At 50.3% G+C, this 27,115-nt stretch overlaps 2 protein-coding genes across 3 annotated transcripts in view; both read left to right on the forward strand.

The window, feature by feature from the left end:
* Positions 1-12,990, forward strand: part of SLC43A2 (solute carrier family 43 member 2) — a 45,846-nt gene extending 32,856 nt beyond the window's left edge. The window contains exons 10-14 of one of the 2 annotated variants that reach the window (XM_075904485.1): positions 1,216-1,354; positions 1,677-1,809; positions 4,238-4,311; positions 8,873-8,996; positions 10,909-12,990. In XM_075904485.1, coding sequence (XP_075760600.1) covers positions 1,216-1,354; positions 1,677-1,809; positions 4,238-4,311; positions 8,873-8,996; positions 10,909-11,070 — 632 coding nt within the window. In that variant the 3' untranslated portion in view covers positions 11,071-12,990. The remainder of the gene's footprint in view (positions 1-1,215; positions 1,355-1,676; positions 1,810-4,237; positions 4,312-8,872; positions 8,997-10,908) is intronic. The other variant, XM_075904486.1, reaches the window with a different exon arrangement.
* A 10,078-nt stretch (positions 12,991-23,068) lies between these two features.
* The window catches only part of PITPNA (phosphatidylinositol transfer protein alpha), a 51,380-nt gene continuing 47,333 nt past the window's right edge, over positions 23,069-27,115 (forward strand). Inside the window, 3 exon segments of the mRNA XM_075904502.1 lie at positions 23,069-23,149; positions 23,152-23,216; positions 23,218-23,256. Coding sequence (XP_075760617.1) covers positions 23,084-23,149; positions 23,152-23,216; positions 23,218-23,256 — 170 coding nt within the window. The 5' untranslated portion in view covers positions 23,069-23,083.

Raw genomic sequence — 27,115 nt, forward strand, 5'->3', positions numbered from 1 at the left:
AGCAGAGGAGGCCCAGCTGGAACCCAGAGCCTGGGAGGGGAGGCTGGCAGGCAGGAACTTGCTCCTCTTCAGAGCAGGGATGGCAGACTCTTAGCAGCCTGAAGCCTCTCTAGAATGTAGTGCCACTTGTCGGCCACTGCTCTATCCTGGAAACTAACCAGCTTCCAGGTGCCATTCTCCCGGGACTAGCGACAGCTGGTTTTGATCATTTCCAAGCAGTGCCAGCCTGGCTAGGTTGGACACGTGCAGCTTAGCCATTGGAATGCGTCAGCCTGCTGAGCAACTGATGGTTGATCTGGGACTCTGGGGGGAGGGTGTTGTCCAATTTACTGCTCAGAGTCTGAGGCTACCAGTGGTCTGGGCCCTGGGGGGACGAAATGAGCAGTTGTTATGAAATGGGACCTGCTCCTGTTTAAAAGCTTCAGAGGGGGAGCCGAGTTAGTCTGTAACAGGAAAAATGTAAAAAACAATGAATAGCCTTTAAGGTGCTACTAGTCGAACAAAACGTGGATGGTATCGTGAGCTTTTGTAGGCACAACCCACTTCTTCAGATGACAGGAGTTTTAGAAGTCCAGCTCCAATAAGGGAAGGCGGGGTGAGGGGAGGAAAGGAGGAAAAAAGAGAGTGAGTAGATCAGTGGTCCCCAACGCAGTGCCTGCGTGCCATGGTGCCCGCCGGGGCATTTGTGTGCGCCCGCCGACAACATGGGCCGGCGCACTGGAGGCGCTGGCCCCAGGCGCGCGACATGCACGGGCGGCCCCAGCCCCGGGGCACATGCGGGCGCCGGTGCCGGCCCCGGCCCCAGGTGGCCCCGGCCCTGGGGCACATGCCGGCGCCGGGTGCAAGGGCATCCCTGCCCCTGGCGTGCCCCAGGACGCGCGGCTCCACCCCCCAGGCGCGTGAGTGGCTCCACCCCCCGGGCGCCCAGCGTGAGTGGCCCCGCCCCCAGGCACCCGGGAGCCTCTATAGGTTGGGGACCACTGGAGTAGATGGTTCAAATACTTACAACGGGCTGATAAGAACAATTAGCACCTCCATTATTTGGTAGTTTAAATCATAGGATGTGAAAGGTAATGTGCGAACCAGCCCATGTCCTTGTTCATACCATTTGCATAAGAATTAAACTTGTAAATGAAGTTAAGTTCCAGTTAACTGCTCTTGTTTGTTACTGCTGGGCCCTCCTAGGGGACTTCATGACATCTCTCTTCTCTGCAGTGAGTCTTTACACCTCCATTTTTGGGGTGTTGCAGCTGCTCTGCCTGATGACTGCCCCTCTGATTGGCTACATCATGGACTGGAAGCTGAAGGAATGTGACGATGGTCCAGAAGAGGCAGATGAGAGTGACGTTAATCCGTACGTAGCACATTGCAGGGTCCAAGCTAGATATCGGTAATGGCTCCAATTAAATGAACCTGTCTAATCCTGTTGTAAATTGAGGAGTATGAATTCTCAATTTACAGGGATTTGCACCAATTTAACTAAATTGTCATAATCTATTTTAGTTAAATGGTGCAACTTCTCTTGTAGATGGGCCGGAGTCTCAAATACAGGCCAAGACTCAGATATGCCAGTTTGGGAATTCTGGTTTCTTTTCTTCTAACTTCTCGAGTCCCTAGTTGTGGGTTCCAGTCGCTGCTATGCTGCCTGTGTGAGCTATTCCTTGCTTTTCCTCCAGAGATGGTAAGAAGAAGAAAAAACGTGATCGCCAGATTCAGAAGATTTCAAATGCCACAAGAGCGTTTGTGTTCACCAACCTGCTACTAGTTGGATTTGGAATTACCTGTCTTGTTCCTAACCTGCCTTTGCAGGTGAGTATTTCACAAATGGAGTGGTTCTGGAGGGTGAATGGTTCTGGATAAGCAAGAATGTCTTGGGTTGGCCTTATTCTTGATGACAGACTGGGTCTTCCTTGGCCCTGCCCCAGGTCGTGGCCAGACTCCCCATCCCATGGCTTTACCTCACGGTGGTGGGAAGGAGGGAGGGAGGACTTGCTTTTTTCCCATGGAGCCAGGATGCAGCATTTGCCACCATACTGAAAAATCATGAGTCAGACTCAAAAACCTGCAGGCAAAGAAACAGGCCCCCGTGTTTACTGCTTAGAACTCTGCTTTCAGCCACTTGTCCAGCTCTTTTTGTTAACCACAGACACTGGGGACTCTACAGGTGGGACTCCCCATAGCCCTCTGCGGCCAGAAGCTGGAGGTCTAGGAAGATGCTAGATGTCCCAAGATGGGACTCAAATCACTGGTGTTGGCAATACTGAAATGTGGGCTAATGGCAGAGCTGCATCTCCCAGTGCAGCCCTCTGCCGGGCTAGCTTGGCAGGGTCCCCCAGAGCAGCGAGTTTGAGCGGATCCAGTTAAATGGATGGGGGCAGCTAAGAGGGTTGTTCCAGCAGGTGCTCTGCAGGCTCAGGCAGATGTGAGTTGCTCTGCACAGTGTTCATGTTTTCAGGCCTTTCTTTGCAAGTCTATGGACTACACACACATTGATCTAAAATAAACAAGGCCTCGAGCACCACCTCTGTCAATGGTGCCTCTGTTAATCCAGGCCTGGGCTACGGACAAGCCAGGGGGTCCTGGAAAATATGTAAAGCAGCACATGGTAGCTGCACAGACGCCAGCCACAGTTCGAGTTGTGGGCCAGATGTCCTCAGCGACATCCTGTGGACTCAGTAGGGTTCTACATATGTGGGGTATGCACCTGGCAGAGGCATGAAACATCAGGGGTAGATCTTGGTGACCTCTCAAGTTCCCATCTGCCCTACATTTCTATAGCCCAGAATGCACTGGGAGGTGCCAGCTGCTCTCCTCCCTCACCCCTCTGCACGCACGGAATGGTTTTGATTTCTCTTGATGCCATTAGAGGATCAAGTTGGAAGTGAGTCAGTAAGCCTAGGAGAGAGCTGGCCTGCAGGCCTGTCTGCTCTTCGACCTTTCCAGTGCTCTCGTCCCTGTTGCAGACACAGACGAGAGTGGGATATACTCCTGGGCAGAAAGGGGAGCAAGTTCCAGTCAGAGTTAGGAATTTGGGGTGAAGGCCTCCTAAGGCACGAACAGGATATTATGACCAGAAGGTGAGCTGCATGGGATCCTGTTAGTGTCAGGGAGAAGGTTCTGACCACTGAAAGGTAGAGGGGGAGAGTGAGGGATTGTACTTTTAGGGCAGGGGTACCTGGCATGATCTAAAGCCTCCCGGAGTAAGTAGGATCAGGTCCAGGTTAGCTAGCTAGATCTGAGTAATCCAGGGGTGGGAAAATGCAGCCCATGGACTGGATGTAGCCTGCCAACGCCAGCCCACACTGCCGGAGGCAGGCTCCCTGTCTTCCACACCTCTGGATGCTACTACAAGTGGTTGGCTACAGGGGCCATGTGCTCTGCACGGTGCATGCCCCTTGGGGGAGGGCTTCATATGCTGTCCCCTCTCCCGGGTTCCATTAGCCAGGAACCAGCCACTGGGAGCTGCCTGGGCTGTGCTTATTGCATAGGCTGCATGCGATGCCTGCTCCCCCTTAGGTGCACATGATGCGCTGAGAACACATGGTCCCCACAACCAGCTTTGAGCAGCATGTGGGAGCACAGCAGGCAGGAAACCTGCCCGAGGCTCCTGCTGAGCTACTGGCCAGTATTGGCCTAGGCAAGGACCTCCCAGCCAGAGCCTGCACCTGGAACTTCAGCCCCTTCTTCCCCCAATCCTCTGCTCCATCTCCTACACCCCTGCCCCACATAACCCAAATTCCCTGCCCCAGGTCACAACATGCTCTCAGACCCTGCACCCCTCCTTCCGGTCATAACCCTTTCCTGCATCCAAATCCTCTACCCCGAGCTCCCTTCTGCACCTAACCTCCATCCTGCACCTCCTCCATTAATATCATGGACAAGTGTGGCCTTTGAGCACTTACCAAATTCTTGGACTGGCCCCCTGATAAAAAATTACTGCCCACCCCGGTGCAGTCCAGATGCTCCTGTTGTGTGGAGCCTTTGAGAGAGAGAGTGCTCTTCGGCTGCAATTGTTGTCAACATTTGGCTGACGCATAACAATTGTCAAGAGGAAAAAGACAAGTCTGAGTCAGCAAATGCCACCATCCCAGATCTCTCCTCCCCTGTGCTGATCTGAGTGGGTGAGGGACTTTGTTTTGGGAGCTGCTTAGGTCTATCCTGGGACTGGAGGAGCAGCAGCTGCAGTGTGGAGGGGTGGCTTTGGACTGCTGCTCAGCACAGTTTCTGCCTCTTTCAGATCCTTTCATTCATTTTGCACACAATTGTGAGAGGATTCATCCATTCGGCAGTGGGAGGCCTCTATGCAGCTGTGTAAGTCTAACCTGGCTCATCTAGCATGTGACTGGCTTGGGGGTTTGGTTACCCAAACAATCAGAGTGGAAGGGATACATGATGGTGAGACCCTGCAGTCCTAGGTAACAATTGAGTGCACTTACGGCTTACTTGGGTCACCATGGGACTTGGCAGCAATACTGGAGTGTCCCAGGTAATTGCATGTGCCTAATGTGGACCTGCAGTAAGTAACTACAGTGAAACAAGCACAGATATGCCTTATGTGGACTTCAGGTGCAATTTGTTTAGCCCTCCTAAACTGGCTTCACCCTCATGTGAGTTAAAAAGCTTGAGATCTTTAGTTAATTCATCCTAATTGTGAGTAGATACGTATCTTGTCAGGGCATGCTGACTCCCGGAGCACACAGAAATCATAGAATTGGAAGAGACCTCAGAAGGTCATCAAGTCCAGCCCCCTGGACCAATCTCAACTAAATCAACCCGGCCAGGGCTTTGTCAAGCCGAGACTTAAACACCTCTAGGGATGGAGACTCCACTACTTCCCTAGGTAACCCATTCCAGTGCTTCACCACTCTCCTAGTGAAATAGTTTTTCCTAATATCCAACCTGGACCTCTCCCACCACAACTTGAGACCATTGCTCCTTGTTCTGCCATCTGTCACTACTGAGAACAGCCTTTCTCCATCCTCTTTGGAACCTCCCTTCAGGAAGTTGAAGGCTGCTATCAAATCCCCCCTCACTCTTCGCTTCTGCAGACTAAACAGACCCAACTCCCTCAGCCTCTCCTCATAAGTCATATGCTCCAGCCCCCTAATCATTTTGGTTGCCCTCCGCTGGACCCTCTCCAATGCGTCCACATCCTTTTTGTAGTGGGGGGCCCAGAACTGGACACAATACTCCAGATGTGGCCTCACCAAAGCTGAATAAAGGGGGAATAATGACATCTCTGGATCTGCTGGCAATGCTCCTGTTAATGCAACCTAATATGCCATTAGCCTTTTTGGCTACAAGGGCACACTGTTGACTCATCTCCAGCTTCTCATCCACTGTAACCCCCAGGTCCTTTTCTGCTGAACTGCTACTTAACCGGTTGGTCCCCAACCTGTAACAATGCTTGGGATTCTTCCGTCCCAAGTGCAGGACTCTGCACTTGTCCGTGTTGAACCTCATCAGATTTCTTGCGGCCCAATCCTCCAATTTGTCTAAGTCACTCTGGACCCTATCTCTGCCCTTAAGTGTATCTACCTCTCCCCCCAGCTTAGTGTCATCCGCAAACTTGCTGAGGGTGCAATCCATCCCCTCATCCAGATCATTAATAAAGATATTGAACAAAACCCGTCCTAGAACCGAACCTTGGGGCACTCCGCTAGAAACCGACCACCATCCTGACATCGAACCGTTGATCACTACCCGCTGGGCCCGGCCTTCTAGCCAGCTTTCTATCCATCTTACCATCCATTTATCCAATCCACATTCCCTTAACTTGCTGGCAAGAATATTGTGGGAGACCGTATCAAAAGCCTTGCTAAAGTCAAGGTATATCACATCCACTGACTTTCCCATGTCCACAGAGCCAGTTACCATCATAGAAGCTAATCAGATTGGTCAGGCACAACTTGCCCTTTGTGAATCCCTGCTGACTATTCCTAATCACTTTCCTCTCATCCAAGTGCCTCAAAATGGATTCCTTAAGGATTCCTTCCATGATTTTTCCAGGAACCGAGGTAAGACTGACCAGCCTACAGTTCCCTGGATCGTCCTCCTTCCCTTTTTTTGAAGATGGGCACTAAATTCGCCTTTTTCCAATCATCCGGGATCTCTCCTGATCTCCACGACTTTTCAAAGATAATGGCCAAAGGCTCCTCAATGACATTTGCCAACTTCCTCAGAACCCTCGGATGCATTAAGCCCAGACCCATAGATCTGTGTACGTTTAGCTTTTCAAAATAGTTCCTAACCTGTTCTTTACCCACCAAGGGCTGTCTATCTACCATCTTATGATCACTGCTTCCCAGGTTGTCACCCACCTCCACTTCCCCTATTAGTTCCTCCCTGTTTGTGAGCAGAAGGTCAAGCTGCGCACGGCCCTTGGTCGGATCCTTCAGCACTTGTACCAAGAAGTTATCCCCAACATTCTCCAAAAACTTGCTGGATTGCCTGTGTACTGCTGTATTGGTTTCCCAACAGATGTCAGGGTGATTAAAGTCCCCCACGAGAACCAGGGCCTGCGATCTGGAAGCTTCTCTCAGTTGTCCGAAGAAAGCCTCATCTACCTCATCCACCTGATACGGTGGCCTGTAGCAGACACCAACCACAACATCACTGCTGTTGTTTGCTCCTTTAAACTTAACCCATAGACTTTCAACAGGTTTTTCTCCCTCTTTATACTGGAGTTCAGAGCAATCGTAGTGCTCTCTTACATATAGTGCAACTCCTCCTCCTTTTCTCCCCTGCCTGTTCTTCCTGAACAGTCTGTACCCTTCCATGACAGCGCTCCAGTCATGTGAGCTATCCCAATTAAATCATATTTCTTGGTCTGGGCCAGGGCCTCCAGTTCTTCCTGTTTGTTGCCCAGGCTTCTCGCATTAGTGTACAAACACTTCAGGTAACCAGTTGATTGCCCTATCTTCTCCATTCGAAACATGGATCCTCCTTTCTTGCCCCTTCCTTTCTGCATTTCTTCCCGGTATCCGACTTTCCCACTCCCCTCAGGGTTTTGGTCACCGTCCCCCAACAAACCTAGTTTAAAGCCGCCCTCACTAGGTTTGCAAGCCTGCCCACGAAGATGCTCCTTCCTCTCTTGGTTAGGTGGATCCCATCTCTTCCTAACAATCCTTGTGCCCGGAACAGAGTCCCATGGTCGAAGAAACCAAAGCCCTCTCTGCAACACCATCTGCGCAACCACGCATTGACGTCCTCAATTTGATGATCCCTGTCCAGTCCTTTCCCTTCAACAGGGAGGATGAACGAGAATACCACATAGCGAACCTGCTCTGAGAATGGAGCTGTTCTTAGACAGCTTGTCGGAGCGTTGTTCAAAATCAATACTTAGGCTACGGGCTACACTGTAGCCTCCCGGAAAAGCATATGCAAATGAAGTGTGGTGTGGAATATTGCTGTGCTTCATTTGCACAATTAATTAGCAGCCGCTTTTGCGCAAAAAGGAGCTGTGTAGATGGCTCCTTTTTGCGCAAAAAAACCCTCTTGCACAGGAGTCGTTCTTCCTGAAAAAATGAGGAAGAACAGCTCTTGTGCAAGAGGGGGGTTTTGCACAAAAAGGAGCCGTCTACATAGCTCCTTTTTGAGCAAAAGTGGGTGATAATTAATTATGCAAATGAAGTGTAACGATATTCCACACCACGCTTCATTTGCATGCGCTTTTCCAGAAAAAGGCTACAGTGTAGCCTTAGTAATGAGGCCTGCTTTACCCAATAGCGTGGATCGTCCATTCTGTACCCAACACATACGCGTACCCAGCATAGATACACATTCATGTTCTCCTCCAGAACTAAAACTTTACTGTACAATGGGCAGATCCATTTCCTCTGCTCTGAACTCTAGGATCAATAACTTACATTCAGAAAACCTTTTGTTTTAGCTAACTGCCTCTTTGCTTGCACAAGGCTTCCTTTATCAGTTCCATGATAGCTTTTAACATCGTTGTGGAGACCTTTGCTGTGTTGATACCTGTCAGTCGACAGCAGTCCACTTGTCTATTGCTACTCTCTGAAACTTCCTGGATAGAAGTATTTTTGTCTCAAATCTGATTTTTGTTTAAAGATGTTAAAGTTTTTGTCCGACTCCCTTGTGTTTGAGTCTCATTTTAAAATGGCACAACCATGGAAGACAAGGACCTTAACCTTTCCCAAGACTTGCTTTTCACTGGAAATATCCACTACTCAGCACTTCCCAGTTAACAATACAGTTGAACTTGAGGATCAGACTTAGCCTGTAAAGAGGAAAACCTGCCTGGCACATGCTACTTTGTAGAGAGCCTGATGAGGGACTCCAAATGGTTACAGAATACAGCTGGCCTATGCTGACTATGGAACGATGTTAAATCTGCAGTTTTTGTTAAAAAATAAATCCCTAAATTAGAAAATTCAGGCAGAAACTAATCCCAAGAAGAGACACTTGGCCCCTGATTCGCACTGCCTTAAATGCCAATTGTAATGAATACACACAATATTCATACACAAGGACAGATTCTTGAATTCTGTGCAGCTGAGCTGGGAACCAGCTGCTTGGAGAGGTGCCCAGCCTGGTCTTAGGAGTAGCACAAAAGATTCAAGGTGGTACAGCAGGGTGGTGTGGGGGGGGGGGGAGACCTAATTGCTGGGCCCATGGGCAAGGTGGGTGGAGGCCGGCTCCATGCTACCAGAAGGGTTGGGCCTTGGGGGTGGAGGCTGCACTGTTTCTCTCCTCTTCCCCCCCTCCCTTCCCCCATCCAGCCCATAGCACTGCCCACAGTGTACTGAATGAGGCTCTGGTGGCAATTTAAAGGGTCTGTACCAGACCCTAGGGCAGTTGTCTCCTGAGGGTGGCGCGTGGTAATTGTCCTGTTTTTCTGCATTGACAGATACCCCTCAACACAGTTTGGCAGCTTGACAGGACTGCAATCTTTGGTCAGTGCCCTCTTTGCTCTTCTGCAGCAGCCCTTGTTCCTGGCAATGATGGGACCATTGAAAGGAGACCCTCTGTGGGTAAGGGAGATCAGAGTAAATATGGTCTGCACCAAACTTGCCCGAAGGCTTGGGTGGGGTCTAGTTTCATTTTTGGGGAGTGGATTCCTTTTCAGTAGAACCAACCAAAATGAAAGGGAGACTGTGCACAGACCCATGCTGTGATCAGGCGTCGGACTGAGCACTGATGTCTGACCGTGGGTCCTCAAGTAAACTGCTCCTCTCAGACGGGGGCCAATAACTGTCGTAGAGGAAGGCAGCCTACTCACCCAAGTGCAGTGCTGTTTGCTTCTGGGGTGTTTTATGGGTTCTTTCCTAATGAATGCCTGCACAGAGCAGATTACACCATATTCAACTTCTCTTAGCTCACATTACATTGCCGACCCAGCCCTGGGAAACCTGGTCCTGGGCTATAGGGCTCGTGTTCTCCCTGAAGGTGGGGGAGCAAGCAGAAAGGGGCTCCACTCCTTAAAGCTGTGGAATTCGCTGTCTTTCCTTTGGGAGTGCTGGTGGTGATAATGGCCCCCTAGGAGAGAGGTGCCTTTCCTGTGTAGATGGAGCTATTCTAGAGGCTATCCAGCAGCGCTCAACCGTGTTAGGAATTGAGTGCTCTTGGGCCTGTCCGTTTGGCTGCTCTAAATGCTCTCAGGAAGACAGGCTGAGTTTTTGTTCTTTCTTAAAGCTCATTATTTATGCAGCGAAACACCACAGCCGCCAGGGTAAATGGAAAGGGCCTGAGGAGGAAGGGAAGGGAGCTGCAGAACTCATTTCTGTTCAGTACATACGCAGCCAGTGGAGTGAGATGGTTTGGTAGGTGGGCTGGGGATGGCTCTCTCCTCTCAGTAGTGAATGCAGCAGAGCTTTTAGCCAGGGAGCTGCAAGCAGGGACAGGGGCTATAATAGGTGGAGGAAGGCACTGCCATTCCCTACCGCCAGCCTGGCCCCACCCAGACTCCACCCCCAGAACAACTACTGTGGGCATACTGGGGCAGGGTGTTGCTGCCCCTGAGTACCTGCCCTCTCCGTGCTCCAGGGCCGGGGAGGCTGGGGCTGTACACCCTCACGGGACACTCCAGGCAGGGAGGGGCGTGCCTTGGTTCCCTGGGGGCGGAGCCTGGGCAGAAGGGGCAGTGCTTGGGGCTTACCTCCCGCAGCTGTACCTTCACCCCATGGCTGCAAGCTGCTGTATTTCCAGTGAATACTGAGTTTGGATGCTGCTAGCACTAATTTCCAGTTGGGAAGGTCAGTTGCCTGCCTGGAATGGTGGCCATGTGTGTTCTGTTGCACCAGCCCAGCCCCAGGCAACTTGCTTCAAGCCCTGCAACAGAGCTGCTTGGAGGGGGATGATAATTTGCATCCGAAGGACTCCCCAGTCTGTTGGAGGTGCAGGAATGGAGAGGAAGCCTGCAAGCAGCCTCATGAGTGGAGTGAAGCTAGGCTGGAAGCAGCTTACTTCCTCTGTATGACAGCCAGCTTAAGGAAAGCCACTGCTGCAGGTGCTGTGTGTACTCCAGTAGTGCTTAGCTCAGCTGCACCACCAGCTGTGTCCACATGGAACAGCTTCAGTCTGTACTGCCTCTTCCCCATCCCCTTCCCACGAGAAGGGGAGATGGAGAAAGAACCAGTGCAATAGCCATGGCTAGGACAGGCTTCAGCCAGTCTGGGATTGCACTGCCTAGCCCTGTCTTGTGAGAAACTCTTCAAAGATGGTACTGACGGACCTGCTTGTGCAGCATTGACTAGTAGAATCTGCAGAGAGCTAGGGCAGTGCTACTACAATCCCCTGGTAGGCTGTCACACATGTATCGGGCAGGGCACCTTGTGTCCAGCATGGGTGGGTGACATAATGAGGTCTTGAGGCTGGCTTCTAGGTATGTGTGTGAGTGGATTGTGTCTTTCCTACTTCTCTAATGATGCTTGTCTGTTCTTGTAGGTCAACGTTGGGCTTCTGGGAGTGAGTTTGCTGGGCTTCTGCCTACCAGCCTATCTGATCTGCTATCAGCATAGACTAGAAAGAAAGCAGCAGCAGAAAAGTGAGGATGCCAAACTCTTCCTCAAAATCAATGGCACTCCCAACGAGGAAGCCTTTGTTTAAGCCAGTGCTTCGCACACCACCTCCTCGCCACTTCAACGGGTCTACCTCTGGCCCAAGTCATGGTTCTTCTCTCCATGCTCTGCCAGCTTCACACAGCATGGCCTGCTGGCTGAAAGTGAAGGCGGAGTGTGTTTCTCAGACACATGCCAGGAGGAGTCTTCCCTCCTCTTCTTTCCTTTTCTCAAAGCTACACAGATTACAAATGGAACAAGCGGAAGCTAGTTCTGCATTGGCTCCTGAATAACATTTTCCTCACCACTACCAAGCTTGGCTACAGGACCGTAGTCCTTGCGTGATACCCGTGTTGTGCGCATTGGAAAGGGGACTTTGGGGTGTGTCTTGCTGAAGTTGATTTTCAGTCCATTGCTAAACTATAATCTCTGATGCTGAACTGAGCCTTGTTCTGCATATAATGTAAAGAGATGATTAGTGAGCAATGGATTCAGCCATGCGTGCCAAAACGAAGGATCCAGCTGACTGCTTGGCCCATCCTCACACTCCAGTAACCTGGAAGTCCTCTACCCCAGCCTGCAAGCCGCCTTTACATTGCAAGCTGCCTGTTGTCTTGAACCATTCAGCTGGAAATTGGACCTTGTGTGAAGTGCTTTTAAGATGTGTTGCCTTTCTTCTTCTCCTCTCCCTACGGTGACCCTTGGAGAAGAACAGCAGCTGGTTGTCTGGAGATAATCTGAATAGAGCTGAAAGGCTTTTTCAAAGTGGGGCCTTACCGCGCAAAGCACCTGTTTCTAGGTGCAGGTTTTATTGACTTGTCTTATTGCTGAAAAGAGCCAACAGTGCAGATCTGTCCTTGCATGGAGTAACTGGATCCTGTGACCACATGAAAGATGGACATGGTGAGACAATTTCACCTTGTCTCAGCAGGACCTCATAGCAATAGCCTCTTAACATCCTGTGCTGAGATAACAGCCCCTTTGAGAGAACCCATCACCCTGAACTACTAAACACCAACTTCACTGTAACTGACCAAAAAGCTGCTGGTTAGCATGTGATGAGCCTCCTGTAATGTCTGGGCTCTTTCTGGACAGGAGAGATGGAGATGACTGTGTGGTTGGGTAGAACTTCATAAAACAATAAGTGGACTTGAGTGGAGATCTCTTAGGGTGCCCCCCTCAGACATCAAGGGAATACAAAGGGAATTCTTAGCCTGCTTCTCTCTTCAAGCCATGCCTTTCCTAGGCCTTGTCCCCGCGGGACTTGGTTTTTCCATAACCTTCCTGCTGTTGCTATCTGGGACAGCTATGCAGTGGGAGCCCTGGTGCAGAGAGACAGACCATGTTTCATCTCCACACACAACTGGTTAATGCCAGCGGACAGTATGCATGAAGACTCCTACTGGTTGAGCTGAATTAGTGATAGCAATAGTGGGGAAGTTACGGAAAATCCTGGATCTGGTGTGTTATGGCAAATGCAGTAGTGGTGCTTTCTCCATCTTACTGTCTCTCCAATGTCTGGTATAGGGGACAGCTTCTTGAACTTCACCTTTAACCCATGCAGGAAAAGCACAAGACTCTGCTGTCACTGTCCAGTAACTCCACATGAAGATTAAGAAGCAATGGTGCATTTGAATGCTGTGGAGTGAGTGGGAGGGAGGGAGGGAGGGTTGTGAGAATGGAAGTCCACACCTTTGCTGTACAGGATTGAAATATGCAGGTGAGCAGACTGCCTGGCCCCTTTCCATTGCAAGAGCAAGCTCTGCAGGCATTTTAAATGCCACCATCACTGTTAGAATTTGTAAGACTCATCATGCTAGTTACCTTGCCAGTGCATAATGATTAAACAGCACCCTCTGGTGTTACTGTATTGGAAAACCTCATAAACTGTTTACAAAACAATGACAAAACATTTATTTCAGGGGTGGCTTTTTGTTTAAATAGACTTCTGCTATTTAAGAGTATTTTACAGATTTGTTTTATATGTTACCTTCATCAGTTCTGTCACATTTCAAAATCAACCATGTCTTATGTGTCATACTGCATCAATGCAAAAGTTCTTTATTCTACTTTTATAAGTTTTGAGGAGCTCTGGAGATGTTTTACTGCCCTACTCAGCTTCTTTTCCTTTGTATCAAGCAATAAGTAGGGAACACGGCTCAACTTGGCAATTGAAGCCTTAAATGGTAGTGACAAATCTGAAGTACATATGTGCTTGGAAGACAGCAGCTATAGTTTAATTTCCTTGTAACTAAGTATTTATGGATAGATTTCTGCATTCTGTACTGCCAGGTGTTGCTACACCTAAATGGTCTGATGTTGCACAACTCTCCCTCCAAGACTGTTTACTCAACAAGGAAAGAGATCAGATATTGCATCAGATTTTTAGTAAAATCTTGGGTCTGAATTGTGGCATGAGCTGCAGCCAGCACACCCTATCAGCTTTGGAGAATAATGTGGTAAAAGTCAGAGACCTAATTTTCAAAAGTGAGTAATGATTTTATATGCCCCATATGAGTGTTTTTAAAGGGCCATAATTTTCAGAAAGTGTTGAACACCTGCCCTCTCTGAAGCAGGCCCCTTGAAACTATTATTGAGCAGCCAAACTTAGTTGAGGCTGTTAAAAATTTCAGTCAGAATCCTAGTTCCACAGCTTACAAATACAGACACAGTCTGAGAATTATAACCTGCCACTTGCATTAATTTAAAGCTTAACTGCATGGAAATAATATAACAGGCCTCAAAATGATTAGAGGAGAGCATCACATTACACGCTTAATCATAGTAGCGGGTTGCAACTGCTCTGGAGAATAAGGTCATAATTCAAAATGATTTGGACAAATTGGAGAAATGGTCTGAGGTAAACAGGATGAAGTTTAATAAAGACAAATGCAAAGTGCTCCACTTAGGAAGGAACAATCAGTTTCACACATACAGAATGGGAAGCAACTGTCTAGGAAGGAGGACGGCGGAAAGGGAGCTAGGGGTTATAGTGGACCATAAACTGAATGAGACAGCAGTGTGATGCCGTTGCAAAAAAACCCATGATTCTGGGATGCATTAACAGGTGTGTTGTGAGCAAGACACGAGAAGTCATTCTTCCGCTCTACTCTGTGCTGATTAGGCCTAAGTTAGAGTATTGTGTCCAGTTCTAGGCACTGCGTTTCAAGAAAGATGTGGAGAAATTGGAGAGGGTCCAGAGAAGAGCAACAAGAATGATTAAAGGTCTAGAGAACATGAGCTATGAGGGAAGGCTGAAGGAATTGGGTTTGTTTAGTTTAGAAAAGAGAAGATTGAGGGGGGACATGATAGTTGTTTTCAGGTATCTAAAAGGGTGCTGTGAAGAAGAAGGAGAAAACTTGTTCATCTTGGCCTCTGAGGATAGAACAAGAAGCAATGGGCTTATACTGCAGCAAGGGAAGTTTAGGTTGGACATTAGGAAAAAGTTCCTGTCAGGGTAGTCAGACACTGGAATAAATTGCTCAGGGAGGTTGTGGAATTTCCCTCTCTGGAGATATTTATCTAACCTACTCTTAAATGTCTATCAGAGATGGTCTAGACAGTGTTTGGTCCTGCCATGAGGGCAGGGGCCTGGACTCGATGACCTCTCGAGGTCCCTTCCAGTCCTAGCATTCTATGAATGTTGAGTTACTGTGTTAGGCTCTCTGCAGCTTCAGCAGGCAATGTGATGATGGTTTACAATTGGTTCATATGTAGATGATTACTTCTGTACTCATGTAGGCTAGAAACTTAATTTACAAAGAAAAACAACTAAGATTATGGAGAATCTAGTTGTGGGGCTCTCATAAGGCCACAGAGGTCAGATCTGATCACAACTTTATTTGCTTACCCAGCTTTATAAGATGCCTTAGAACAGTGGTTCCCAAACTTTTTGGCATCACCCCTCCCCCAAAATAGCAGCAAAACTTGTTGAGCAAAAAAAAAAAAAAAAAAAAACCACATGACTGGGGGTTGGGGGCACATCACCCAATTTGGGAACCCATGCAAAGTTTAGAATATTGGAAAGGATTCAGATATTGTGATGAGTGTGGCATAAATGTTGAGAGAGGAGATATTTTCATATTATCTACATAAAAGGTCTAATGGGACAACCAAAATAACCCTCACCTATACAGGTAAGGACTATATTCACTGTTGTATATCATGAAAATGTATTCTGCCTGGACACCTGTACTTAACACATCTTGCTATCATATTTCCTTAACAGCAGTGAGTTTAATGAAGCATTTGTCTTCAGTCTGCCCAGCAGCATGCTCCACAGCAGAAATTGATATGTGCACAGCTCCTTTAAATACATTAATGCTGGAATTCTGGATGAATGAGATACAATTTCATATTCTCCAAATGCTAGAAACATTTTCCAGTGTTCAGATGCTTTCTGTGCATTACTCATCACACCATGCACTTCCAGTCCAAAAAGACAGAACTCATCTCAGTGCATATTCCCTGAATGTCTGGCAAGAGAAAACTGCACACTACGGCTGGTCTGTGAATGCCTATTGCCATGATGTGGATACCTCTGTGACTCTGTTTTAAGAGGTGCCTGTATGAAAGGTGTGCATACACTTTGGGGTGACTCCTGGGATTGAGGGCGGGGGTACTTTTTGCATGATTTTTTCAGGACTCAAAATCAAAAGCTGGATGGAAAAAGTGACAATTGTAGCATAGCTGTGGCCTTCTTACTGTATAACTGGTTGGCCACTAGTTGCAGAAAACAAAGACAAGCTTTTGAGAATTTCCTTCTGACCTAAACACTTTTCCAGTAGATCTAACCGCCCCAACACAGAGAGAGTGGTCTACTCAACCAGTGGTACAAGTACCCTTAGGGATACTTGAGAGAAGTCTGGGGGGTTCTCACGGTGATCTCTCTCTCTCTCTCTGCCTCCCACATGCTGCAGGCCACGTGATCTCTCTATCACTCTCGCAGCAGGCCACATGATCTCTCACACACACCCCACCCCAAGGTGATCACATACACATGCACAGGCTGTAGCTCACTGAAGGACATGTGCACGAGGCTTAAGGTTGGAGCTGGCGGGGGCGGCATGCCTCATCGTTAGCCTGCCGGGAGGGCCGGAACCCAGAGCTTGTGGGGGTGGCCTGCCTCGTCAGGGGAGCCAAGCGGCAGAGCACGTGTGTGTATGCTTGCAGGAGCTGGCGGGGGCAGCTGGCGCATGCGCAGGACGGGCAAGTTGAAAATCCCGTGACAGACAAGAATGGTGACAGCTTCATAGAAAAATTGTCTAATTAAAACCACATCAATAAAGTGTAGTAAAGTAGAAAGCTCCCATTTTGACAAGCTGTCTAGTTTTAGAGACAGAATACAAAGACAAATATTATAGGACAAAGATATTTATATTTTTGTAGCAGCACCTTTCAGGGATACTTTCCTGGCTTTCTATTTCCATATGAATCTATATTCCTTGAGCTCCAATCTAGAAGTGCAAAGTATTAATATGAATTTATTAATCTACATCACAAAAATGCTCCTGCTGGGAAGTGGCAGTAAAACAGGACCTTTCAATGAATACTTCACAATGCTCACTTCTATGGAACTAACTGAAACAGTGACATGTTTTATAGATGTATATTTTTCTACCCCATCTGTATGCTTACTTTCAGCACCTATTGTCCTGTACTCCTCTAATTTTCTTATTGCGGCTTCTGTTGTCCTCCTCCCTCACCCCCATTCTTGGGACACCTTTCCATGTACCAAGCATTCTCCCACTTCTCTTCACCTGGAAGCATCCCCCCTGCCGCTGAGTGCATTCCTCTTATGTCTTTTGTATTTGTCTGAGTTATAGTCTATGTTCCTTGGGGCAGGGTGTCTGTCATCTTATGTGTTTGTAAAGTGATGTATATTCTTAGAGTACTCTAAATAATAAATATGATGTTAAACTAATCACTATAGTCTTTTTGAGGCTGAGCATCATAAAAGTACTGCCTTGGTCTCCTGGGAGGATGTAGAGGGGAAATGTAAGCATAGATATTACCCAGTACCTTTTGCCGCATGGCTTGTACTACAGTTTAACCAAAGAGTCACGTATCCATCCTCTCTTCCAAGCTAAAGAGAAAATGCCAGACTTCAAATGCAAAAAGCCTCACCCCAAACCAACAGAGACTTATGGTCAAAACCACTGGGGTGGGAATAAAAGGGCTTTTTGTAAAATTTAACATAAGCTTAGCTTCTATAGAAGATATTTTCAATTCTAGCTTTAGTTCAGTGGGTCTTGCTGCAGGCTAGGCTCATGATTTTGGCATAAACAGATGGACTTTGAGAATAGTGACATGCCTCAACTTGAAAAATGTCTTACTTTTAGTGAGTACTGCGTTTGGATTCAAAACTAAACTCGTCTGAGGGATGTGTACATAGCTACACTTTTAAAAATAGGATCCTTGCTCTCCTACCATTTGTGATTGTGATATAGAAGGTTGCTGTTAAGATGAATCCTGAGCTAGTGGCTGAGTACTAGACTAAAGAATTGTGTGCTGGCTTTGGAGGGCGTGAGGATATCCCACCCAGACTAAACAGCATCTTTTGTCTCAGCTGCCAAGTAGCAGAAACCATCTGGGCTTTAGTGTAGCCATAACTTTGCTCTAATACTGCTTTCTCCCAGTTCTTGTAAACAAGGATTTCTTAGCATTGCTTTGTTCTCCAGCTTAACTGTCAAAATCTCCATACATGCATTTGTTGTGTTTACTTCAGGCTTTTGTAAGTCTTTATTGCTATTTTGGAAGACTGAAGTGGGTGGGTAAACTAGCATAAACTGTGTGATATTCTTGCAGTTGTATTCATAGTACACACAAGTTTTAAGCACACAGGAGCCTGGTTTTAAAAGTTTCTTCTAGGTAACTTCCACCTAAGACTATTCTAGGTAATATCTTTTCTCCAACAGGCTGAAATGAAATTACCCTATTGCAGCTGCAGTGAGAGAAAAGCATGATCTCTTTTGGAAGAGAAGTCTAGTCTGTTATGGTACCATACACCCTTTTTCTAACTAGACTTCAGATATTTACTCATTCATTTTCAAGTACCAGCTGGGAGGTGACTCTGTGAGAAATGCAATGATCTTCCATGTATTATTGGAAGTGTGCTTCACACTTTGAAGGTGTCATAGATGTTGCAAGCCTTTTGAAGGTCCAGAAAAGGAAGAATTTTCATGCTGTCTGTAAAGACTTCAGTGAGGACAACTTACCAAATGATACTTCTGCTTGATTAAAGGTCCAATTTGGGAACCTTAATATGGCAGTCCTGCCTGTAAGACTCCAACATGAAGCTTTTGCTTCAGTGCAGCTCTGAGGGCAGAAGTAAAAAATCCTCTTTTTACACCCCTAACTTCCATACAAGGTTAGTCCGTGTGGGTATGTCTACACTACAAAGTTAGTTCGAACTAACGGACGTTAGTTCGAACTAACTTTCATAGGCGCTACACTAGCGCTCCGTTAGTTCGAATTTAAATCGAACTAACGGAGCGCTTAGTTCGAACTAGGTAATCCTCATTCCACGAGGATTAAGCCTAGTTCGAATTTACTAGTTTGAATTAAGGGCTGTGTAGACCCTTAATTCGAACTAGTGGGAGGCTAGCCCTTCCCAGGTTCCCCCTGGTGGCCTCTCTGGGCACAACCAGGAAAACTCTTCTCTCCCCCAGCCCCGGGTCCTTAAAGGGGTAGACTCTGGCCAGACGGCACTGGAGACAGCCAGCCCTGCCAGCAGTGTCTGCCCGAGCCAGTGGCCCCACGATGAGCCAGGCAGCCAGTGGCAGCGAGCCGTCCCCTGCCCAGTCCCCCAGCACCCAGGGGCCAGCCAGGGGCCGTAGACGGCGTGCGGCCCCCTGGACTAGTGCGGAGGTCATGGACCTCATTGAGGTTTGGGGGCAGGCCCCCAATGTCCATGATCTCCGCACTAGGAGGAACACGGCCATCTACGGCCGCATAGCGATTGCCATGGCCCGAAAGGGACACAGGTGCACCCAGGAGCAGGTGCGAATTAAACAAACAGCTGCGGCAGGGGTACGCCAGGGCCAGTGCTGCTGCAGGGGCTGCCACCTGCCCCTACTTCCCCGCACTCCACCAACTCTTGGGGGGGCGGGGCGGTCCGTGCCAGCCTTGGGGACAGCGAGCCGGGACCAAAGGGCCCTGACCTGGGCGCACCGGAGGGGCCACCGCCAGCTGTTCCAGCAGGGTCGTCCAGGGAGACCGTACCGGGTAAGTAGTTTGAATTAAGTAGTTCGGGGGGGGGGGGGGGGGGGGAAGGTGGGAGGGAGACCAGAGACCGCGCACGTGGCCCATGCCTTCCACGGATCACGCAGACACCTGTGCACGTGCGAGCACGTGCCATGCCACCCTTGGGCAGGTGGCTCCAGCTGCGTGACACCCAGGGGCCATTGCCCAATAGGCACATGCTTGTGCAAAGAGATGTGACATGCTCCCGACCCTGGGGCAGGACCCAGCAGAATGCTTTCCCTTCACATGTCCCCTCTACACGGAGGCAGGGGACATCTCCCCCTCCCCCCCGCCATCCCGGCCACACTATACATGGCACAGGGACATGGGTGCGGTCTTGGGGCAGCTCCCAGTCCCGGGGAGAGCCAGACATCCTGACCATGGCCTCTGTACAAGCACAGCGGCTGTGACGGTGCAGGACATGGTCACCCTCACGTTGTGGGGTGGGGGAGGGGGCTGGGCATCATCCTCTGCATCCCCAGGGAGAACTGACCACTTCTCTTCTTTCTCTACAGCTGCACCAGCTGCTCGTGCCGGGCGCACCACCCTGCCCGGGTCATGCTCCCGCACCTGCGGCCTGCTCTGGACCGCCAGCACAGAGCAGTAGTATTGGGACCAGCACCTGGGGTCCTTGAGAGCCGTGCACCACACACTGCAGGCCTGGATGCGGGAAGACCTGCAGTTCCGCCACGAGCTGCTGGCTGAGGTCCAAGGGCTGAGCACCTACCTGCAGCTCCTGCTGCAGAGCATGGTGCCCCATGCTGGTCCTGCGCCTGCTGCCCCCCCAACTGCTGTCCCTCCTCCCACTCCTGCCCCCCCTCCCACCTCTTCCTCCTCAACCCCCACAACCTCTTCCTCAATGTCCACACCCCCCACCTCAACCTCCGCACCCTCCACCCCATCCCCCCGGGGACGCTGAGGCCCCCTCCCTCGACGTGCTGGGAGGCGGTTGGCCCGGCGAGACCCCCACCCCTGATCCTTGAGTTTCCCCACTCCCTCCTTTCCCTTGCTTCCCCCTTTCAGCTCCCTCCTCCCAGTTTTCCCCCTCCCCTCTCCCAGCCTCTCTCTTCCCCTCTCCCACCTCTTTTCCCAGTTTCCCCGAGTTTTGTTAAATAAAGAGAGTTTCTAGTTTTGACCACACGTTTTCTTTATTTTGTACATCAGGAAGGGGGGCTAGGGAAGGGTAAGTGGAAGGAGGTAATGGAGGAATGGGGCACGAGCCCCCGATGGGGAGGACTGGGCTGGCTCTGTGGGCTTCTGCGGTGGAAGCTCTCCTGCAGCCCCCAATTGCCCCCTCTCCCCAGATGGCAGCCTGCGGCAAGTGCAGCCGGGCTGATGGCCGAGTGTTGTGATGTGCCCAGTGTGGGTAGTCCGGGCAATCCAAGCCAGGACTGCTTTGTAAGCGGGGCACCCCTGAGAACTGTCTGTCCGGGGTGGGGGTCGGGTCCCTTTAAGCACAGTCGTGGGCTAGCCTGAGACAGCATCTCCACGCTCTAAGTCCTCCTCTGATGCCCTGCCGGCACTGCTTCCGGCCATCTTTAACCCCGGTTCAGGGTCCACTTAATGTGGACATGCTAGTTCGAATTAGCAAAACGCTAATTTGAACTAGTTTTTTAGTCTGGATGCATTAGTTCGAATTAGCTTAGTTCGAATTAACGTTGTAGTGTAGACGTACCCTGTGAGAGGGCTTTTATGATTCAACAATGATCCCTCTGGACACTTCAGTGACAGGGGCTAGGACTCCCTTTTTAAGACCAAACTTCTTCACCCTAAAAAACTGTAATTCTAATACTGAGTGATGATAAAAAGCAGGAAAAATAGGAAGGTGCTCTGGGCTCTGACGGCAAGCTGGAGGACCCTTTCTTCCTTCAAACATACATGCCTTCTCAATACTTTTGTGTATTCCTTACTCTCCTCCCCCCATGTGTTGCCCCTGGCTGCTGGGGCAGTGCTTGCAGGCATGTGCAGCACACAGTATCCAGCCGTCTCCCTACCTTCAAGGGGCATGCCATGCACAGATACTCACATGGACCACAGCAGCATGTGGGGCAGACAGGGAGCCTGCCCGAATGTCCTGCTGGGCTTCCAGCAGGGAGCCACCTATGGTAAATGCCTCCTAGCCAGAGTCTGCACCTGGCATGCCACCCCAACCCCATACCCCTGGTCACAACCCCCCTCTGCACCCTTGCCCTAGGTCACAAACCCATCCTGCATCTAAAGTCCCTCCAAGATGCTGCACTCCTCCTCTAGGTAAGGATCCTCTCCTGTACCCAACCCCCCTCCCAGACCCTGCATGCCCTCTACTGATATCACAGAAAAGTGTGGCCTATGGCTACTTGAAGTTTTGGTGTGCCTCCCAATCAAAAATTTTGACTATCCCTGCTTTAGAGCCTAGTGGTTAGCACATTCATATGGGAGACCCAGATTCCAGTCTCTGTCCCAAATTAGGCACAGTAAGATCTGAACCTAGGTCTCTCACATGAGTACCAACCAGTTAGCAGTAGGTATAAGGGAAGCACTAACTCCACCTCCTCTGTGTTTTGTGCATGTTAGCCATGCTCTGACCTTGCATACCAGAGTGATGCTAAGGGGATGCTACTGATGGAAACTTAGGCAATTCAGGCACTTGTAGGGTTGGGCAAGATGAGTGGATGGTTTAGAGGAGCAAACTTTTGGCCTCAACTGCCGGTTACGACCGAAATCGTTTTGTGGCTCTAGCTATTTGCTTGTGGCTGCTTCCTGTGGAGTTTTCAGTGACAATTCCAGTCTTCAAGCTCTCAGGCCTTGTGTGGCCCCTTACAAACGAACAGTTATTTGGACAAAGCTTTCGTGGGCCAAACCGCGAACCCCGCAAGGCTTGGGCCCGAGTAAGTGCTGGGTTTAGGGTGCCACAGCCAGGGCTGCATTGCGACTTCCATGGGCCCAGGCACGTTTGCCTTCGTGGGCCCTTCCTCCATGAAAATATTATTTTGATATAACTTTAAATACTCCAACGTTTTGTTTCTGTTCTAGGCAGAATGTAACAGATTCCCGCGGCGCTGAACGCCTCGCTCCTTGCGGAGGTGAGAAAACAATTCGGCCCTAAAGTTCATTTGTTCCTTCTGATTTTAAAGCAATTCAGACATTCCCGGGGGCCCCGGCAGAGCCAAGCACCCCCCCACCCCCCGGGGGCCCCGGCAGAGCCAAGCACCCCCCCACCCCCCGGGGGCCCCGGCAGAGCCAAGCACCCCCCCACCCCCCGGGGGCCCCGGCAGAGCCAAGCACCCCCCCCCGGGGGCCCCGGCAGAGCCAAGCACCCCCCCACCCCCCGGGGGCCCCGGCAGAGCCAAGCACCCCCCCACCCCCCGGGGGCCCCGGCAGAGCCAAGCACCCCCCCACCCCCCGGGGGCCCCGGCAGAGCCAAGCACCCCCCCCGCGGGGTGAAGGCGAAGTCAGTCAGCGGGCGGCAGGGCGAGCCCGGAGCGCTCCCCGCGGCTGGGCTTACCGGCCGGGCACCGAGCCTGCACCTGACGCGACACGGCGCTGAGCCTCCTGCCGCGCGCGCCTCACGCGGCTGGGCGGGAACCAGCGGCCGGACCCGGCCATGAGCACGTGACCGCGGGCAACGGCCTGTCAGGGTAAAGCGGCGCTCGGGTCTCGACTCCCCCGCGCCGAATGCGGGCACGAGACGGTTGCCCGGCAGCAGCCCTTGACTACGGACGTTCCTTCCCGCCGCCTCAGGCACCGCCCCGCGCGCATGCGCGTGGGGTGCCACCTCCCCCCCTCCCCGTCATGCCCGTGAGTGGGCGGGGCACTGCGGAGGCTCGCGCCTCCACCCGATGACGAGAGCGGCACGTCGGCGTGCGACCGTGACGCAGTGGTTGCCGCAGAAACGCTCCGTTCCCCCCTCCCTGCGCGGTGCGGCTCGCAGTGGAGCGGCCGGGAGGCGCCTGTCACCTTCAGCGCGAGGCGGAGCGGGCGGCGGGGCCGCCATGGTGCTAATCAAGGAGTAGTGAGTGTGGGCCCGGCCGCGAGCGGGGGGGCCGCGGGTCAGCGCCCCTCCCCCACCGTGGGGCCGGCTGAGGGGATCCCGGCTCGGGGGCCGGCCTGCCGGCTGAGGCGAGAGGGCCCGGCCGGGGGGGCCCATTGGCGAGGTCTCCCTGCGGCCGCGGCGGGCGCGGGGCGCTCAGCGGGGGGCGGCGAAGGTCACGTGAGCTAGAGGGGGGCTGCCGGAGGCAATGGGCCTGTGCAGCCCCGCGCGTGGCGAGAATCCCCGCTGCCCTCTCCCGGGGAGCTCCTCCCTTTCCCGTGCTTCCTGCCTCCACCTCAACACTTCCGAATTGTCCCCCATCGTCGTTATGTCAGACACGTTGTTTCCAGCATGAACTTCAAGCCTGGTGTGGGAGCACCTGACAGACTGACACAGCAGGTTACCGTAGCTCACGACACCCTCTCCGTGTTTACTTAGCCTGTGCGCTACAGGATAAACTTCAACAGAACTGGTCTGGGAGCACTTTATAGACTAGCAAAACACGTAGAGGGTGTCATGATCCACGGTAACCTGTTTTGTTAGTCTGTAAGGTGCTCCCAGACCAGGTTTTGTTTAAGTTTATCCTGTAGTGTACAGGCTAACTTAGCTACCCCCTGGAGCTTCTGTTTCTAGTATGTTTCTCCTAATAATGCAGTTTTTCCCTCAAAGAGGGCAACTGCTTTGCACCCTCTTTAGCTTTGCTGGATTAGAAGTGGTTGAATGTTCCTGAATGGAATTATGATTTCCCACAGCATAAAAATCTGTCATTGTTATTTGGGTAGCTCTATTAAAATGCTATCTGTGAAATCTGTTCTTTACCAAACTCAAAGGAAAACTTAGGTAGGCCAGTGTACTATCATGTCCAATATCCTATCTCTGTCAGTGGTGCAACCAGATGCTTCAGAGGAAGTGTAAGAGAGAATTCATGTATTGAAGGCTCAAAGAATTCCCTGCTTCAAGGCAGTTTCTTTTTTACCCATTGTCACCTCCTGGCTTATACCTGAAGTATGAGGGTTCTTTTTAATCTTGTAAATGTGGCTATTCTCATTGGCTCATAACCTCAGAAGTGGAGTTAGGTGCTTAAATATCTTTGAGGATCTGGGCCATTATCTAGCTAAGGTCTTGGCTTTTGTCATATGGTAATGAGTTGAGCAGACTGCTTGTACCTTATCTTTTTTTTTAAATCTTGCTTTTCAGTTTAATTAAATGGCCCTTTTATTTGTATAATTTTAGAGAGGGGAAAATGGAACACCTGGTTTGCCATCTTCAGGCCATACATTGTTTTGTATACCCCAGACATACTGCTTCTTATTTGTCTGCTCTATAAATCAAACATCTTTTCAGTCTTTCCCTGGCTTCTTTAGCTTTTGCTGCTCATCAGTACCACCTGCTTTGTTGCATCCTTTTTGAGATAGGATGACTGAGTGCAAACATTGCATTTTTGCCTCCCAGTCTTTATATATCCTGACATTTTGTGAACGCCTTTGACTGCTGCTATAGGTTGAACAGTGGTCTGAGCTGTCCATTGTAATGCTCATGACTCTTCCCTGAATAGCTGCAACTAATTTAGAAGCTAGAAATGACTGAATTGTTAACATTCCTTTCAGTATACAGTACTTCTCATTTTCAACCCTAAGTTCAGTCTGTCACTTAGGGATGAAAGCAGCTACTCAACTACACGCTCCCCCCCCCCCCCCCGCTGTCTCTGCATCAGAGGCAGCAAGGGAGGAGGGAGCTGGTGCTGGGGAAGCCAGCTCAAAAGCTGGATCTCCCCCCCCCCCCCACCCGCTCTGTCTCCCCATTGCAGGGGTGGGGGAGGAGACAGAGGAAGCAGAGCCACAGTGGTCCCAGAGCTGGCACAAGCTGGGATTGCTTAGTCCTGGCTCATGCCACCCCTAGGAGCTAACCCTGCTGCAGCTCTGCATTATAAATTTAGTAAGAGCTGGACTGCCTGTAGTAAGAGCAGAGCTGCAGAGGGGGTAGTGAGTGCCCTCCCCTTATCGACTAATTGAGTAGTTGATGGAAATTCCATCGACTACTCAATTAGCTAATTAACTGCTACTTAACATCCCAACTCTCTCTGTATTGCCCGTTCAGTTATATAGGCAATCCCCGAGTTATGCGGATCCGACTTATGTCGGATCCGCACTTACGAATGGGGCCCATCTCCCTGGTCTCCAGCAGACCAGGGAGAGGAAGCAAAGCGGCGGAGCACGCGGGCAGCAGACAGCCCAGACGCGTCTGGGCTGTCCGCTGCCCGCGTGCTCCCCGGCTTTGCTCGGCTTTGCTCCCAGTCTCCCTTGTCTGCAGACCAGGGAGAGGGGGAGCAAAGCAGAGCAAAGCCACAGAGCCCGAGGGCAGCAGGACAGCCACAGCGCGTCTGGGCTGTCCCGCTGCCCCCGTGCTCCGCGGCTTTGCTCCGGACGCCTGTGGTACAGCAGCTGGGGCGCTGCCGGTTGGTCCCGTAGCGCCGCTCTGGGCGCTACTGGACCAACCCGACAGCACCCAAGCTGCTCTGCCCCAGGCATCCTGATTCAGCCACTGCTGGTCAGTTTCAGCAGCGGCTGAATCAGGACGCCTGGGGCAGAGCAGCTTGGGTGCTGCTGGGTTGGTCCAGTAGCGCCGAGGAGCGGTGGCGCTACTGGACCAACCCAGCAGCACCCCAGCTGCTCTGCCCCAGGCGTCCCCAAGTCAGCCGCTGCTGAAACTGACCAGTGGCTGACTACAGGAAGCCCCTGCCCCAGGCTTCCTGGAATCAGCCGCTGATCAGTTTCAGCAGCAGCTGACTTGGGGATGCCTGGGGTTCTTAAGTTGAATCTGTATGTAAGTCAGAACTGGCGTCCAGTTTCAACAGTGGCTGAATCTGATCAGTTTCAGCAGCGGCTGAATCTGGACGCCAGTTCCGACTTACATACAGATTCAACTTAAGAACAAACCTACAGTCCCTATCTTGTACGTAACCTGGGGACTGCCTGTACTTAAGTTCTTCTGATTGTCCTTGCAGTTGTTTTTAGTTTTCACTAAGTTTAATTTGTGTGTCTGCAAAATTTTGCCTCATCTCTTGCCCCTATCTCTGGATAATATATGTGTAACGCTTGTCTTGTTGTGGAATATAGTGGTATTCTGGTGTCAACTTTCTGCAATGTGTAAAACTGGCCACATGGGAAAAAAAAACAGAAAGAAGAATCACTTTGCTAGTTTCTAATTTGTCACTTTACTTTACCTGGTGCCTTATACTTATTTTCTTAGTAGCCCTCTGGAGGGACTTTATCAAAGATTTTTTTTTGGAAGGCCAGATAATCAGTTCTTATTTAGACACTATTCTGTTAATGTGCTCACAGAATTTTAATTGGTTTCAGAGGCCAGTTTTCCTCTGACAGAAGCTGCTCTTGCTGATCCCTCTTTATGTGCATCTACGTATATCAAAATTCTGCTCAAGTACTTCAGACAATTTAAGTGATACTGAAGTAAAGCTCATCTGGCTGATATTCCCACCATTACCCCAGTAGGTATTTTTAAGATGTGTACAGCATTTGCTTCCTCTGGTGTAATAGCTGAATTTAATGAGATTGCACTAATAAAAATATGCAGTCATTTAACTCAACACTTTTCTGAACTCTTGGATATATACTATCTCGGTCTGGTTCCTTCTGCTTTACTTTATCAGTTTGTTTTAATAGTTCTTTTTTTGATACCTCAATCTTTGTCGGCACCTTTTTATTACCTGAAAAGAATTGGTTGGAGCAGATAGCTCCTCTGCATTCTTTGTGATGAGGAGTAATGCCAAGAAATCACTACTTGTCTACAATGTCCTCCTCTCCTTAGTTGCTCCCTTTTCTCC

Source organism: Pelodiscus sinensis, chromosome 21 (genome assembly GCF_049634645.1).
Source record: "Pelodiscus sinensis isolate JC-2024 chromosome 21, ASM4963464v1, whole genome shotgun sequence".
NCBI classification, from domain to species: Eukaryota; Metazoa; Chordata; order Testudines; family Trionychidae; genus Pelodiscus; species Pelodiscus sinensis.